The sequence below is a fragment of the Equus quagga genome, chromosome 11 (assembly GCF_021613505.1).
Source record: "Equus quagga isolate Etosha38 chromosome 11, UCLA_HA_Equagga_1.0, whole genome shotgun sequence".
Taxonomy (NCBI): domain Eukaryota; kingdom Metazoa; phylum Chordata; class Mammalia; order Perissodactyla; family Equidae; genus Equus; species Equus quagga.
In genome coordinates this window covers 109,817,604-109,834,104 of record NC_060277.1, presented here as the reverse complement: position 1 = coordinate 109,834,104, position 16,501 = coordinate 109,817,604, and the positions used below count along the sequence as shown (strand labels likewise).

Genomic DNA, 16,501 nt, shown 5'->3' with positions numbered 1-16,501 from the left:
ATATTAAATACAGTGTCTTTAAACAGAAACATACATAAAACAAGGTAATATATTGATTAGCTGACAAAAATGTTGTGACCAGAGCTTCGAAGGAACCCTGTATTCACCTAGGAGCAATGGTTCAATAATTACTAATTCAGTTTTCCAGGCAACTTTATACACCGTAACTATCATGAATAATGAAAATCAACAGTATATACATACAAGTATATATGTAAAATATACAAAGTATGATTTTTTCTTAAGATTGGCACCTAACATTTGTTGCCAATTTTCTGTTTTTTTTTTCTTCTTCTCCCCAAAGCCCCCCAGTACATAGCTGTATATTGTAGTTGTAGGTCCCTCTGGCTCTGCTATGCAGGATGCCACCTCGGCATGGCCTGATGAGTGGTACTAGGTCCGTGTCCAGGATCCGAACCAGCAAAACTATGGGCTGCTGAACTGGAGCGTGCAAACTTGACCACTTGGCCACAGGGATGGCCCCTAAAATTTTTCTTACTGTAAGTCATGCTCAAAAGAGCCAAGGATATACAGTATGCTGACAAGTCTTTGATTTTTCTCTCTAGCCTGGAATTCCTTCTCTGAATTCCAGACTGGTATATCCTACTGCCTAGTCAATGGCTCCACTTGGGCCTCAGAGGCATCTTAAGCATATCTAAAAGTCAACACCTGGTTGCCTGCAACTCACTAACCTGATCTTCCCACATTCTTCTATTTCTTACACACTCACATTCAATCCATTAGAAAATCCCATCAACTGTATCTTTAAACTGCATCCAGAATCTAATCACCTCTTACTATCTCCTCTGCTCAGCTCCTCCCCTTGTCCAAGTCAGCACCATCTCTGTCTGGTTTAGTACCACAGCCTCCAGACTGGTCTCTCTGCCTCCACCCTTGCTATTCTCAGTAGGGCAGCCCAAAGAGCCTTTGAAAACCCAAGTCAGATCACAGCTCTTCTTTGCTCAGCTCTCCAAAGCCCCCCTCATCCCATCTGACTCAGGAGTACAACAGGAACTCTTACTGTGTCCATCAACCAGCTGATACACATTTGTGTCCTTCAACTAATTTAATCATAATAGCTCTATGGGGTAAGTGTTCTTATTATCCATTGTACAGATGAGGAAACTAAAGGCTGTTAAGTAACTCACCCAAGACCTCACAGCTAGTAAGAGGCAGAGCCAGGATGCTAACCCGGGTAGTCTGGTACCATAGACCATCTCCTTACCCCTCTGCTATACTGCCTCCCTAAAAGCTAAAGGCCTATGACAGCCCAGAAATCCCTCTAGACGTGGCCCTCTATTTCTCTGTCCTTATCTCCCCAACTCTCTCTCTTGCTTATGCTGCTCCTGGCTCACTGGCCTCCTTGTCATTCCTCGTCCTACTCTGTCTCTAGGACACAGCATCTGCAGGTCTCGCTGTCTGGATGTTCTTCTCTCCTTTCATAAGCACAGCTCCCCTCCTCACCTCCTTCAGGTCTCTATTCACACATCACCTCAGGAGTGAGGCCTTCCTTGACTCCCCTCACTCTAGCACTCCTAATTCCCCTCCCGTGCTTTATTCCTCTCCATAGCACTTCACTACTACACATGCGACATATTTCGCTTGTTTCTATATCTATTCCCTGTCTCCTCACCCAGAATGTAAGCTCCATAAGGACAGGTATCTTGGGCCGCTTTGATCATGGTTGTTTCCTCAGTGCCTTGCAAACAGTAGTAGTCACTACTCAGTGAATGAATCAGAGACTCAAAACCTGGGCCCAATACTTCCTGAGCAAGGGCTCTCTCCTTACCTGCACAGACCTCCCGGCACCAAAAGGCCGTGGAAGAGCCCCAAAAGCAACAATTCCTCACCTGAGTTCCAGATTTTATGAGTTTAATCAACCTTCCATTACTCAGGTCAACTAGCAACCTCCTCCCTGCTACCGCCCAGCTGGGTGCACAGGTCAGCAGAGGTGAATGAAAGCGAGCACAGCTGTCATTGGCACTGCATACATACAAGCACATACACACAGCTGACATACTCACTGACTCCCAAACTGATAATCCAAAATGACCCTGGGATCAGTCTTTTCGTGTAATAGCTTTATTAAGTTATAATTTACATATTATCCACATTCTCCTATTTGATGTCTAATTCAATGAGTTTTCGTAAGTTTACAGAATTGTGCACCATCACCACAACCCAGTTTTGAAACATTTTGATCATCTCAAACAACCCTCACACTCAGTTACATCACCCACCCCAGCCCCTGTCAATTGGTTTTGTGCTGTCTTCAAGTCTGTTCCTTGGATCTACAAAGAAATCAAATTTCTCTTCTCACTGGCAAGTCTGCAAAGCATTACTTTTTTACATGATAACTTAGTTCTAAACTCTCCTATGGAGCAGGCAAGAAAAGATCTAAGAGTGTCTCCACATAGACTCAAACAGCCAGGCCGAGCACACACATGCTCAGCAGCAACCTTCAGGCCTGCCTGCGAACACTGCGGAACAGAGAATATGAGGTGAAAGGCAGGGAGGGCCGGGCTGCACGAGGTCCTTACCAACTTCCAGAAGCTCTCGTGTTTCCTTGGATTCTCACTGCCCAGAACATCTGCCAACAAATTGTCCACTTCACACACGTGCAGTCGGACCCAGTCAAGGAGATGCAGGAGGAGAGGGCCAGCTGGGAGGAAAGACTCTCATCACACAAAAGCCTCAGCTCCATCTGCAGAAAATTTCACTTCCCCATAGTACAGACAGAGAATGTAGGGCAGACGAGCTATGTAGGAAGTGGAAGTGGTTTATCCCTCTCACATGGGCACACATGTGGTCCTAAATAGAGGACTAGGCTAGCAAATGGACTTTTTTTTTATTTTTTTAATAAAGATTTTTATTTTTATTTTTTTTTCCTTTTTCTCCCCAAAGCCCCCCCGTACATGGTTGTATATTCTTCGTTGTGGGTCCTTCTAGTTGTGGTATGTGGGATGCTGCCTCAGCGTGGCTTGACGAGCAGTGCCATGTCCACGCCCAGGATTCGAACCAATGAAACACTGGGCCGCCTGCAGCGGAGCGCGGGAACTTAACCACTCGGCCACGGGGCCAGCCCCGCAAATGGACTTTTATGGAATACTTCCTCTGTGCCAGGCAGCTCCACCTTTCACTGAATCCTGGAAAGGGATGAAGAGAGACCTCACCACCCCCCACCACCCCCAGATTCTTCACAACTATGCAACACTCAGTGGCTATGTAAGTAATGGCCATTTAGGGACTGATACTGACTAGGTGCTAGGTATGTAATGATGATAAAAACAGTGACATCCCTCAAAAATCTACTGGAGGAGATAGGCATAAAACCCACTAATTTTAATTTCAAGTTGCCCAGTGCTTTAACAGGAGTATAAATAAAAAGCTATGACTGCAGAGAGATTATTAACACTTGTTTATGGATAACAGCAAACATAAACCATTAAAAGAATGCAAATGCGGGGCCAGCCCGATGGTGCAGTGGTTAAGTGCGCACGTTCCGCTTCCTGGCAGCCTGGGGTTCGCTGGTTCGTATCCCGGGTGCAGACATGGCACTGTTTGGCAAAAGCCATACTGTGGTAGGCGTTCCATGTATAAAGTAGAGGAAGATGGGCATGGATGTTAGCTCAGGGCCAGTCTTCCTCAGCAAAAAGAAGAGGATTGGCAGTAGTTAGCTCGGGGCTAATCTTCCTCCAAAAAAAAAAAAAAGAATGCAAATGCCTTACAGAGAGCCCACTCAATCCAGGACACTGTACTGACCGCAATTTAATTCAAGGTCAATGGAATAATTGGAAATGGACAGATAATGTGCAGGGTTGTCCCAGCCCCAAGCACTAGCAACAGAATTCTCAAAGTGACTTTGCCTCCCATCACCTAATCCCTCTTCACATCCCTAAAACTTTCTTTTCCTTATTTAATTTCTTTTCTTTTAAACAACAGAAATGTACTGTCTCCCAGTTCTGGAGGCTAGAGTCTGACGTCAAGGTGCTGGCAGAACTGCTTCCTTCTGCGGCTGAGGAAGAACCTGTTCCAGGCCTCTCCTCTAGCTTCTCCGCAAACTTTCCTAAGCTTCACCAGTGCATGACAGAAATATTGACCACTCCTTTCACACACTAGTTTAATATCTGTTCTGTTGGTATTTTTCAGGGGCCACCTGCCTAAAATTTTAGGTTACTAGAAGGCATTGTGTCTGATTCTTTTTGCAGTGTCTGGCCCAATGGCAGGCTTCTTCAGGTGTTATGTTATGCTTTCTGAAGGTTATGCTGATGAAAAGAGCATTCTAGGTAACGAATCACTCACCAGAGCACACAGGAAAGACAAAGACGAAAGGACAGGGGGACACCTTTGACACTGTCACAGGATCATTCCATGCTCACCTGGGGCTACTTCAATAAAAAGAATCTCACAAAGGTTCCAAATGAGCTCCATTGCTGACAAAATGGAGACCTAAAGGAGAAATGGAGAAAAAGTTTTGACTGAAAACATTCATGAGATTTGCTCTTGGAGCAAAGAACAAAAGCAGGGCTTGAATCACAGCTCAACGTTCACTGACCATTCGTATGGCAGAGCTTCCCGCAGGGCAGCCAGTGAGAATAAAGGGGGCGAGGCGCAGACTAACGTTTTTCAATCTTAATCGTTGTGGCTTTAGTTTAATGTGCGTTAGAAAAATATAACTAGCTCATCACACCCATGACCTTGATGTATATTACAGTTTAGGAAGAGGCTTTGAGTAAAAACAGAAGACGATTTTTAGAAAAATATTCAGTAAATAATATTACAAGAAATGTACAGATATAGCAAAAATTGTGGAGTTGGTATTCAAAGGTCTGAAGTTTAGCAAACAGTCTATTAAAAGGCAAACCCCATATAAGACCCCAAAATAAATCAGGTCTAGACCCTGCCCTTAGGAACACGCCATCTCCTCTTCCCCACCATCCTTCCGTACACAAACATAGAACACCTTCTTCACAAGGGAAAATAAATGCTTTGCTGACTCTAGAGACAGTGCATCAGGCCTTATTCACTACTGAGTTTGAACACCACCAAGATTCCAGCAAAGAAAGAGGACACTTAGTCATCGTCCAGCTCCAACTAAAGTACAACTTGCAGCTCAGTAAAAATGCTGGTTCATGAGTTGAGTACAGTTTATAAGACTAAGCAGGGGCTGGCCCAGTGGCGTAGCAGTTAAGTCTGCCCATTCAGCTTCGACAGCCCCGGGTTTGCCACTTCAGATCCTGGGTGCGGACCTACGCACCGCTTGTCAAGCCACGCTGTGGCAGGTGTCCCACATATAAAAATGTAGAGGAAGATGGGCCCGGGTATTAGCTCAGGGTCAGTCTTCCTCAGCGAAAAGAGAAGAAAAGAGGAGGATTGGTGGCAGATGTTAGCTCAGGGGTATTCTTCCTCCCCCCCCAAAAAAACTAAGCAGTGGTTTCAAAACCTCAGCTCACTATCTCGGGTGACACAATGTGGTTAGGATTCATTTTTCCCTTAAGAACTGAAAACTCATACAAGTATTTATCAAGTACATCCTTGTGTTCCAATGTACTAGGCCTTGAAGGGGGCATCAGGAAGTTCAAGACAGTCCTTATCACCCCAAGGACTTACCTGTCTACCTGGAAAGAAGACAAACTTCAGCAAAAACAGTGACTGCAAAGCCACCTGAGGTGGGTGTCAAGGATGCAGAAAGACATAAAGGTGCCAGAACAATAAAGGTGGCTCCCCTTACCTGGCTGCTGAACTGGCAGCTACAGGCTGGATCTTTGGCAGCAACTACCAAAACACAAAACATTTTAAGTGAGCAATGACACTTGCAGTCTTAGTGTTTTATGTTCATAGACCAGGTTCTGTGGCTTGTGCCATTGTGTCTTCTGATGACCAGGCACTTTTACTACTGCTATTTTTTAAATGCTTCCTAACTCTATGTTGTAGATCAGTGATCCTCAAACCAAGGCCCTCAAGTTACAAGCAGCACTGTCAACTGCACCACGGCCAAGAGCAAGAAGAGACCACCGTGTTATACAAGATTCTATCCGGGGGCTGGCCCCGTGGCCGAGTGGTTAGGTTTGCACTCTCTGCTTTCACAGCCCAGGGTTTTGCCGGTTCAGATCCTGGGCGCAGACGTGGCACCACTCATTAGGCTGCGCTGAGGCAGCATCCCACATGCCACAACTAGAAGGAGCCACAGCTGAAATATACAACTATCTACTGGGGGGATTTGGGAGAAAAAGCAGAGAAAAAAAAAAAAGAAGATTGGCAATAGTTTTTAGCTCAGGTGCCGATCTTTAGGGAAAAAAACAGATTGTATCTGGCATCCAGGAGTCATGTGGCTCTCATAGTTATGGAGACTTTAAATCACCAAGATCACAGAACTGAGAATGAGATTTTCAAACATCCTTAATTTGGCCCTTTAGCCTCATACCTGTCAACTCAATATGTTCTAACTTGAAAATGTACTCAAGATGTTTGCCAAAAAATTAAGGATTATGTAAGATGGGAAAATAAGAGTTCTGAACTAGAATGTCAGTCAGAGTTTACTTTGTAGTATTTACAGCCAGATAAATACTTGAATTACTATCACATATACACAGACAAAATCTTACTTGCAACTTGGTGCATTTCCTCCATACACGCTCTTATGACTGATCGGTAGTTTTTACTCACTCGAACCAATCTACAAAAAATGAAATGACTACAAGATAAGCCTGGAACATCCTGTGGTGATACAAAGTAAGGAAATTCTCAAAAAAAGATAGGCACTTGATAAAAGACAGGCGCCAACTCGAAGGAACTCCTAATGGCCAACGCTGGAACAACGTGAACAAAATAAATAGAAGACTATATAACCCATGGAATAAAATAAATATCCATGAATCCATACTGATATTAATTGTTGCAGATGATATTGATGGACACTAAAATTAGTGGTTGAAAATTTGAGGAAAAATAAGACAAAGGGACAGATGGTAACTTTATAGTAGAGAAACCCAGTAGAAACCATGTTAACCAAGTGATCAAGGTCAACATCACCAGTAATAAAACATCAGCATCACGACTCTCATGATGTGATGTACTGAGAAGGAAATATCATACCACTTTTGTGGTATTCTTGCTAAAAATGCATAACCTTTGTACAATCATGAGAAAACATCAGACAAACCCAAATTGAGGGACAGTCTCCAAAATAATTGGTCAATACTTTTCAAATGTCAAGGTCATGAAAGAGACTTAAGGAGAAAAACTAAATGTAACCTCATTTAGTTGCAGAAGAGGGAAAAAAAGGACATTAGTGGAAAAGTTGGTGAAATTCAAATAAAGGCTATAGTTAATTCCATTGCATCCATGGTTAAGTTTCTTGGTTTAAGTAACAATAATATGGTTATGTAAGATATTAACATCAGGGAAGCTGTGTGAAGGATGTACAGAAATCTATTATTTTTGTATTTTTTATGTCTAAAATTAGTTCAAAATAAAATTTTTAAGAAAGGAAATAGAACAAAACAAACACCCACAAGAAAGCAATTAATTGGTTGTTAGTTACCAACATGGAGATCTTTACCAAGAAAATCATTACTAGTTGTAGATAAAGAGAACTAAAGGCCACCTATTGGCTCCATTTAAAAATGAATAGTAGCTACATTCTATATATGGCCTACAATAGGGCTGGCAAAGGGGGTGAAACGATTTGCACGCATTATTTCACCTAATCCTCACTACTCTGTACCCTTTTCAGTCAAGAATCAGACCCAGATAAGTAACTCACCAGCCAAAAAAACATGATATGCTGGCCTCCATGCACAAAACAGAAGCTACCAACCCACTGTTAGTAGGATATTCACATATGCACTCATTTATTCAAACGTTTTGGAGCACCTACTGTACAGATGTGCAAGATGTGCGAACAGAGGGCCCATGTAAATAAGACAGGGTCACTGCCTTCAGGAAATTACAAGATTTGTTTTTATCAAGGAAGTAAAATATTGTGATATTGTGATTTATAATAAGAAATATATATTTGGTCTTCACCCCTGGTCTCTAAAACCTTTGTAAATTCCTAAGTGATAAGAGCACTATGAGCATCTTTTGTTCTGATGAGGTGACTCCAGGTGGGTTCTTGGATGGCTCCTGGATGGGGGCTGGTCACCAGAAAGAACAAGTCATGATTAGAAGCTTAAAATTTTCAGCCCTGTCCCCCACTTCACTAGAGGGGTGAGTGACTGCAAATGGAGTTCATAACTGACTGTGCCTACGTGAGGAAACGTCCATAAAATCCCAATAGCATGGGGTTGAAAGAGCTTCCAAGTGGGTGAACACATCCACATAACAGGAGGGTGACACACCCCAACTCCATGAGGACAGAAGTTCCTGTGCTCAGGACCCTACCAGACCTCGCCCTGTGTACCTCTTTATCTGGCTATCCATCTGTATCCTTTTTATTATATTCTTTCATAAACTGGTAAACATAAGTAAGTGTTTCCCTGATTTGCTAGCTGCTCCAGCAAATTAATCAAACCCGAGGGGGTCCTGGGGACCTCTGATTTGTAGCCAAGTCAGACAGAAGTTGTGGGTAACCTGGGGACCCACTACTTGCAGTTGGCATCTGAGCCCTTAACCTGTGGGATCTGACACTATCTCCAGGTAGAACTGAGTTAAACTGGAGGACACCTAGCTGGTGTCAGAGAATTGCTTGGTGGGAGAAACTCCCACACATCTGTTGTTGTGAGTTGGCAGGAGTGTGAGAGTAAAGGAGAAACACAGGAGTAGAGAAAAACTGGGTTTTTCCCAATACAAATATCAACACTTTCCATGCCCTAACCATACAAATGGCCACTGATAGAAACCTAACACCGGAGTCCAAACTCCGCCGTGCTTAAGACTCACCGGAGAGTTTACGATGCACCCCAAGCAAGTTTGATTTTGATGATCTGAGGTGAGGTTAACAAGTACCTGACAGTGATGCAGTTAACTCATGAACCACACTTCAAACAATCCTAGTCTATAAACAGTACAATAGTTTCCTGGTTTCTTGCCAAAAAATGCCTTGAGAATAATTCTTTAAAGACAAGATGAAACTTATTTTTCTATTAATTTCAAAGTCTCCCAACAGTGGGACTTCATTCAATGACTCTCAGGTGCTTATTTGGCCTAAATTTTCTTCTTTGGAGGGTAAATGTAGTAGGAATATACACAAAGAAAACTTATCAAGCCAGCAAGTCAATCAATAGCCATTTGCACATTCCCTGTAAGACATCTGCGTCCATGACCGCTCACACTGCTCAGTACTGAGGCCACAAAGTCGAACCAGGAGTCCCTTATTTCTCTAGGCGATCCACGCATCATGCAAAAGGACAAGGGTGCATTTCATATGGCTTTTTACAATTTAGTTGTGGATTTCAGCACATATCAGCAGCCTACTTACTGAGCTTTTCTGGATTTTCCAGTCAATTCTTCTTCAATTCTCTGGAGGCCCACAAAGATTCCATGGGATTCATTAAAGAGTTTTCTCAAGATCTGAGAGTAAACATCTACATCCTTCTGGATGATATAGATAAAGGGGCAGCCTGGCACCGTCTCTGATTTTTCTGAAACAAAATAGGAAAAAAAACTTAACATCTATCACCATCACCCTCATAAAAGCACACACTCTAAAAGTTTTAACTGAGTGTCTAATTACAAAATTTCAGCTTCTTTGCCACTGATTTCATGTATTAAAAAATTATATAAATTACCATTTATAAATTATCCACACATGAATTTTTAAACACAAATGCTTATTCTCAGACTCGACTCCTCAACTCACTTATTTTAGAACTACCTTTCAACTTCATCAACTGAAAAAAATAAACTCAATATTAGCCTATGTAAAACTTGACGAATAAGCCCAAGTTTTATATAATCTCAAAGTCAAGTAAATATTATCTTTATATTACTTTGTCCTGCCATTACCCCTAAAACAAAGAATCAAGAAACTATGATTAAATTATGGGGCCGGCCCAGTGGTCTAGTGGTTAAGTTTGGCGTGCTCTGCTCTGGCAGCCCTGGGTTTGGTTCCCAGGCACAGACCTACACCACTCACCAGCCATGCTGTGGGGGCAACCCACATACAAAATGGAGGAAGACTGGCCACTGATGTTAGCTCAGGGCAAATCCTCCTCAGCAAAAAAGACAAAAAACAAAAACAAAGAAAAAAATAATTGATTAAACTATTTCACAACAGCAATGAAAAGGCTCTATAATGATAAATTATAAACTACCAACTTGTGGCAATTTCTTATATAACAGCTTCTTCACCAAGTTGTGATGATGTTCGATGGCTTGTCTCGAATGTGATTGCAACAGATATAACCAAAACGAAAAAAACCTCGTGTTTTTAACAATCGAGGACAAACTAGAAATGTTGATAAGCTTTCTCATTAAGTATGAAAACAGGTCATACAGACATAGTCACAGAAGTTTCCCTTCTGAGGAACTGCCCTTTTGGTAGATCCCACAGCTGTGCCGAGCTTGAGATCTTCAATACCAACACATCCCACAAATACTTAGCAACATTAGGGACAATTCTTCACTATAAAATCAAGAAAAACAACATCACTTAAAAATTACATGAACTGCACACCATATAATTTGCTAAAATTCCAAGACTTTCATTAGCTCAATCTGCTCAGTCGGCTCCTTATAAAAGAGGAAAACCTCCACATTTGGATAAAGAACCTGTCAAAGATAAGCGAGCAAGTCTCTGCAATATTTCCCGACACCTCTCTCTTGAAAAGGAGAAAGCAAAATTGAACATCAAGATTTCAGTTTTTGGGGGGTTTTTTCATTGCGGTAACATTGGTTTATAATATTATATAAATTTCAGGTGTACATCATTATGTATTTCGATTTCTGTGTAGATTACATTATGATCAACACCCAAAGACTAATTACCATCCATCGCCACACACATGTAGGCTACAGAACAGCCCACAGAATTCAATCGAGTCCACAGAGATAACACGAAGGCAAGGGCTAGGAGACCTGCAAAGTCTCACAATAATGGGACTGCTATGAAGGGAATTTAGTCACTCTGGACAAGAAGGGGAAAAAAAGCTTAAAGTTTTCAAATATAAAGAAAATCTTTTAACACCAAGAAGACTATCATGAATTTTATTTTTCCTGGACTCAACATCTGCCAGGCCTCATAAATCAATGAAAATCTTGAACAGCTAATATTTCAATAATGAAAATGGTACAAAATAAGTTCAGCTGTTTCCTGCTTCAGCTAGTCAAATCTGAGAGAATAAAGAAAAAACCACCAAATGTGCCAAAATGGATAACTTAGAATTAAAAAAAGTAATAACTACCTTTTTTGTTGAAGGAGGTTTCACACACGAGCATCTCCCCTGGACCCCAGTCAAAACACATTTGCTTCTTACTGGAATTCACTCCTGGAATCAACTAGTGAAAAATAAGGCACAGAAAGTGTTATTCTTACCAAAGTTTATTTTCAACTGACTTGTGAGTAAAATCCTAGAAATCAGTGGTCTTGAAAGTTATTAAGTGCTTATCTACGTACACAGCTGAGGGTGGCTGAGATCAGCCCAGTCTGTTAGACCCAGAAGAAGCAACTGAGATTTGCTGGGCACTTCAACCCAGCCTGCCACTTCTTAAGTGCTGATAAAAAGGAAAGCTACTCCCTAATCAATTACTATATTGGAATTTAGTGATCTGTAGTTCAGAAAAAGAGAAGTTAAAGAAATAAAAAAGGGGGGCTGGCCCCGTGGCCGAGTGGTTAAGTTCACGCACTCCGCTTCAGTGGCCCAGGGTTTCGCTGGTTCGGATCCTGGGCACGGACATGGCACCGCTCATCAAGCCATGCTGAGGTGGCATCCCACACAACACAACCAGAAGGACCTACAACTAGAATATACAACTATGTACTGGGGGACTTTAGGGAGAAGAAGAAGAAAAAGAGAAGATTGGCAAGAGATGCTAGCTCAGGTGCCAATCTTTAAAAAAAAAAAAAAAGGAATTAAACTGTTACTCACTAAAAAGAGAGACCTCCAAGGCCACAGCTTCTGTGCCATCTGTTTGATGATGACTCTCAATTTTTTTCTCCAACTCAGACCAATTCCTTTGAGCCCCAGCTTTATGCGTCCAACTGCCTAATCCACACCTTTACAGGTTATCTAAGCTTTATGAACTGTATCCATAAGATCAAGAGCCAAAGAAAGAACTCTTGATGCTCATCCCCAAACCTCATTCCACTCCCCAACTGGGACGAAGTCTTCCTCAACCATTAGGAGTAATCCTTGATTCTCCTCTTCCCCTCACCACCTATGTCCAGTCTATAAGTAAATCCTGTTCTCTTCCTAAATAAGGCTGAATCCAACCACTTACCACTTCTATCAGTCCAATTTAAGCCACCAGCAACTCTCATCTGGACCACTGTAACAGCATTTCTCGGTGCCTAAAATATTCTCCTACATGGTTAACACCTGCACCATAAATAGACAAAAGCTCACGAGAGCAGGGGACTCGAGGATTCTCATTCACTGCTTAGAAGAGACCCTGGCACTCCATAAATATTTTTGGCAGGCAACGAATTTGGCTGGCAATAGTCTGGTCTCAAGACAAGTGCATTCAGTTCTTAGGAATGGCTACTGCAGTCATTTAATAACTAAGCAACATTTATTAAAGCTTTTTCTGTACTGGCCTCCAGGAATACAATAACGTGTAATACAGTCTCTGCTCACCAAAAGCCAGCAGTCTACTAAAGACCAAGAAACAAACAGGCAGCAAGACAATTGGAGAAATGCTAAGACAGAGATACACACAGAAGAGCATCTGTTGTAGCAGACTCTTAATGGATGAGCAAGCCAGGCAAGGGGGAAGCATTATACACAGTGGGGCTGGGGCAAATGGGTATCCATATGAAAAAATGAACCTCACATCATAGACAAAAATTCACTAAAAATCAGTTACAGGGACAAATGTAGAGCAAAATCTATAAAGCCTGAAAAATCTTTCTGACCTTAAAGTCAGCAAAAATAGATAAGACACCAAAAGTACAAATCATAGAAGAAAATTTATAAATTAGACTTCATTAAAATAAAAACTTTTAGGGGGCTGGCCTCATGGCCAAGTGGTTAAGTTCACATACTCTGCTTCAGCAGCCTGGGGTTCACCAGTTCAGCTCCTGGGCACAGACATATGTGACACTCATTAAGCCATGTTGTGGCAGCATCCCATGTAGAAGAATGAGAGTGACCTACAGGTAGGATATACAACTATGTACTGGGGTTTTGGAGAGAAAAAAAAAAAGAGGAAGATTGGCAACAGATGCTAGCTGAGGGCCAATCTTCCTCACCAAAAAATAAATAAAAACTTTTGCTCTTCAAAGATATCATTAAGAAAATGAAATGGTGGGGCTGGCCCAGTGGTGTAGTGGTTAGGTTCGCATGCTCCGCTTTGGCAGCCCAGGGTTCGCAGGTTTGGATCTGGGGAGCAGATCTATACACTCCTCATCTAGCCATGCTGTGGCAGCACCCCACATACAAAATAGAGGAAGAGTGGCACAGATGTTAACTCAGGGACAGTCTTCCTGAAGCAAAAAGAGGAAGACTGGCAAAAAATGTTAGCTCAGGGACAATCTTCCTCACCAAAAAAATTTTAAAAATTAAAAATTAAAATTAAAAAAAGAACGGGCTGGCCTGTTGGCATAGTGGTTAAGTTTGCATGCTCTGCTTCGGCGGCCCAGGGTTTGCAGGTTCAGATCCCAGGCGTGTGGACCTAGCACCACTCTTCAAGCCATGCTGTGGTGGCATCCCACATAAAATAGAGGAAGGCTGGCACAGAGGTTAGCTCAGTGACAATCTTCCTCAAGCAAAAAGAGGAAGATAGGCAACAGATGTTAGCTCAGGGCCAATCTTCCTCTCTCTCTCTCATACACACACACACATACAAAAATTAAAAAAAGAAAATGACAGGCAAGCCACAAACTGGGAGAAAATATCTGCAAAACACATATTTGATACCCAGAATAAAGAAGTCTTACACTTCATTAAGAAACCCAATAAGAAAATGGGCAAAAGATTTTAACAGACATTCCACCAAAGGAGATATACAAACAACATATAAGCACATAAAAAGGTGATCAATATCTTTCATCATTAGGGAAATAAAAATCAAAATAATAATGAGCTACCACTATATACCCACTAGAATGGCAACGGCCAAAATTAAAAAGACTGACCATACAAAGAGTTGATGAAGATGTGGAACTGGAACTCTCACACTTCGCTGGTGCAAAAAAATGGTATAACCACCTTGGAGAACTGACAGTTTATTTTAGCTAAATATGCATCTGTCCTAGAACCCAGAAATTCCATTTCTAGGTATTTATCCAGAAACAAACGAACAAACAAAAGGCAACAAAAACTACAGCTTACATTTCTTGAGTCTTTGAAACAAAAGGATAAGACCATTAGTCTAGAAAAACTCTAGACTATTCAATTCTCTACTCTGGATCTACACTTAAAACATCCTTGAATCTGCTTATTACTAACCAGACTTCACGTGCCCTGATAATAGTAAGCAGTTGTATGAAGAGCAGGCACAACCACTATAAAAGGTGACAGTGTTAAGATTATTCCTTAGTCTCTTGAGAGTGTGTAGAGTCAGACCAAAGAGCAGAACAACTTTCAAATACAGACATGACTGGGTTTGAACTTCAAAGTTGAGGTTCAGACTCTAGGCTATGGCGTTCTACCAAGATAATGCCCCTCTGTGAGGCTGTGCCCACAAGGCCAACCAGTTTCCTATCGGGTCTCCCGAACACCAATGTACAACTGAGTTATCACAAATCAGTTGTCACTACTGTGGGTAAAAATAAGCTTAGATTCTCTTCATTCCACTTGTAAATGCATGGCTCATTATCATGGCTCAATATCAAAGTAGTGGCTCGCCAGTGTCGTACAGGGTACTGGGAAGGTTTCCCCACGCAAAGACTCTGACATAAAAGAAGGAGGGAAAGGCAAGACGACAGGTAGTTTGAAATAGTTCCAGTGATTCTGACATTCTAATTTTTCTTCTTGCAAACACTGACGTAGTCATTGATGGTTATTTAACAAACTACTTTGTACATGTTCTAAAATCTGACACTCTTACAGTGGTAAACTTCATAATAACCCACGTGAGCTATTAAGATCTCATGTCTCCTTTCACCCAGTTTGGTTTGTCAGATACTGCTTTGCAATCTGATGGCTTTAGCTGAAAACTGTAGGCATCTCAACTTTCTAAAAAGCAAAAACAGAAGGTCAGGCAACTTGCAGTTTAGTGGGGCTTATAGGTTACCAAGAGCTAAGAGATGCAGAACAAGCCTATAACGGGCAGCCAGACATTGTTGACCTACTCAGGGAAGGCTTTTCTGAGAAAGAGGCTGCTGGAGCTTGCATTTGAAAAGCGAGGAGACAAACCTAAAAGACAAGAACCTTCCAAACAGGGGGAACAGCACATATCTCGTATCTAAAAGCTATTAATCTCTTTATAAACATCATAGGTCATCCACACTTGACACACTCTCTTAAGAACACAGATAGAAAGCAAACAGAGCAATAGAAACAGGAATAGACTCCCGAGAGAATAAACACGTTTAGCAAACTTTGGGCCAGCACGGCACTACAAGCAGGAACCAAGCTCACGGCGCTGCGAGGTGAAGCTCAGTTCGGCTGAAAAAAGAAAGCCCCAATTCCTCGGCATGGTCCAAGCCCGCTCATTAGAGCATTAACCCAACAGGAAAAGCGAGGGAAGTAGAAAGGTAGAGAAGACAGCCAAGGGAGGGAGTGGGATGAGGTGGGGCCTCCGGGGCCAGGTAGTCTGAGTATGTCAAAGAGTAGAAACCCAGCGACCCAAACACGGGCGCCTAGCTAATATGACCCCCGGGCAGCGGCAATTAAGCTGTGGGAAGGGGACGGATGCCTCTCGAGCGGCAGGGAGGTTAGACAAGCCTGCAGTGACGGAGCAGACTCAATCCTCGGACCGCGAGGGCAAGCAAGACTATTCCGGGCGCCCTTACAGTGACTGTCGGCTCGCCATCGAGCTCCTCCATAGCGCCAAGCCCCAGCCACCTGGAATTTGCAGGGCCGCCAAAGCTCCGGGCTCGGGCCTCCAGCTCAGCGCCCGTCGCGAGAGAGGACCCCGCCCGGGCGCCTCCTGTACTGCCTGCGGGCCCAAACCCCCCGATGCCGCAGGGGCCTCTCCTCTCGGCCATGGCCACCACTCTGTGGCACTCTACACGCGTGCCTCCATCCTGGCCTCGACAACGCGTCAGTGAAAACTGAGCCAGGGGCAGCCTGTCTTCACAGTAACCCTTCTGCCAGATCAGGCGCTGCCGCGAACAGCCCCGCATGGGACCAGGAGAAGGACCCCCCCCCCCCCCGCCCCCGGGGACGTCGGGAGCGGCTGCGCGTGCGCGGACTGGGGTGGCTCGTCTGTGGCGAGAGGTTGGCCCGGGCGTGAG

General features: G+C 43.0%; 1 protein-coding gene across 3 annotated transcripts in view; it reads right to left on the bottom strand.

Moving 5' to 3' along the window:
• NUP85 (nucleoporin 85) overlaps nucleotides 1–16,267 on the bottom strand; it is a 30,368-nt gene extending 14,101 nt beyond the window's left edge. The window contains exons 1-8 of one of the 3 annotated variants that reach the window (XM_046675905.1): nucleotides 16,058–16,133; nucleotides 12,382–12,479; nucleotides 11,346–11,439; nucleotides 9,422–9,584; nucleotides 6,606–6,676; nucleotides 5,732–5,775; nucleotides 4,380–4,449; nucleotides 2,541–2,662 (exon numbers count right to left, since the gene is read on the bottom strand). In XM_046675905.1, coding sequence (XP_046531861.1) covers nucleotides 2,541–2,662; nucleotides 4,380–4,449; nucleotides 5,732–5,775; nucleotides 6,606–6,676; nucleotides 9,422–9,584; nucleotides 11,346–11,406 — 531 coding nt within the window. In that variant the 5' untranslated portion in view covers nucleotides 11,407–11,439; nucleotides 12,382–12,479; nucleotides 16,058–16,133. Of the gene's footprint in view, nucleotides 1–2,540; nucleotides 2,663–4,379; nucleotides 4,450–5,731; nucleotides 5,776–6,605; nucleotides 6,677–9,421; nucleotides 9,585–11,345; nucleotides 11,440–12,029; nucleotides 12,300–12,381; nucleotides 12,480–16,057 lie in introns of those variants that run through there. The other 2 variants (XM_046675903.1, XM_046675904.1) reach the window with 2 other exon arrangements.
• Nucleotides 16,268–16,501: the final 234 nt, after the last annotated feature.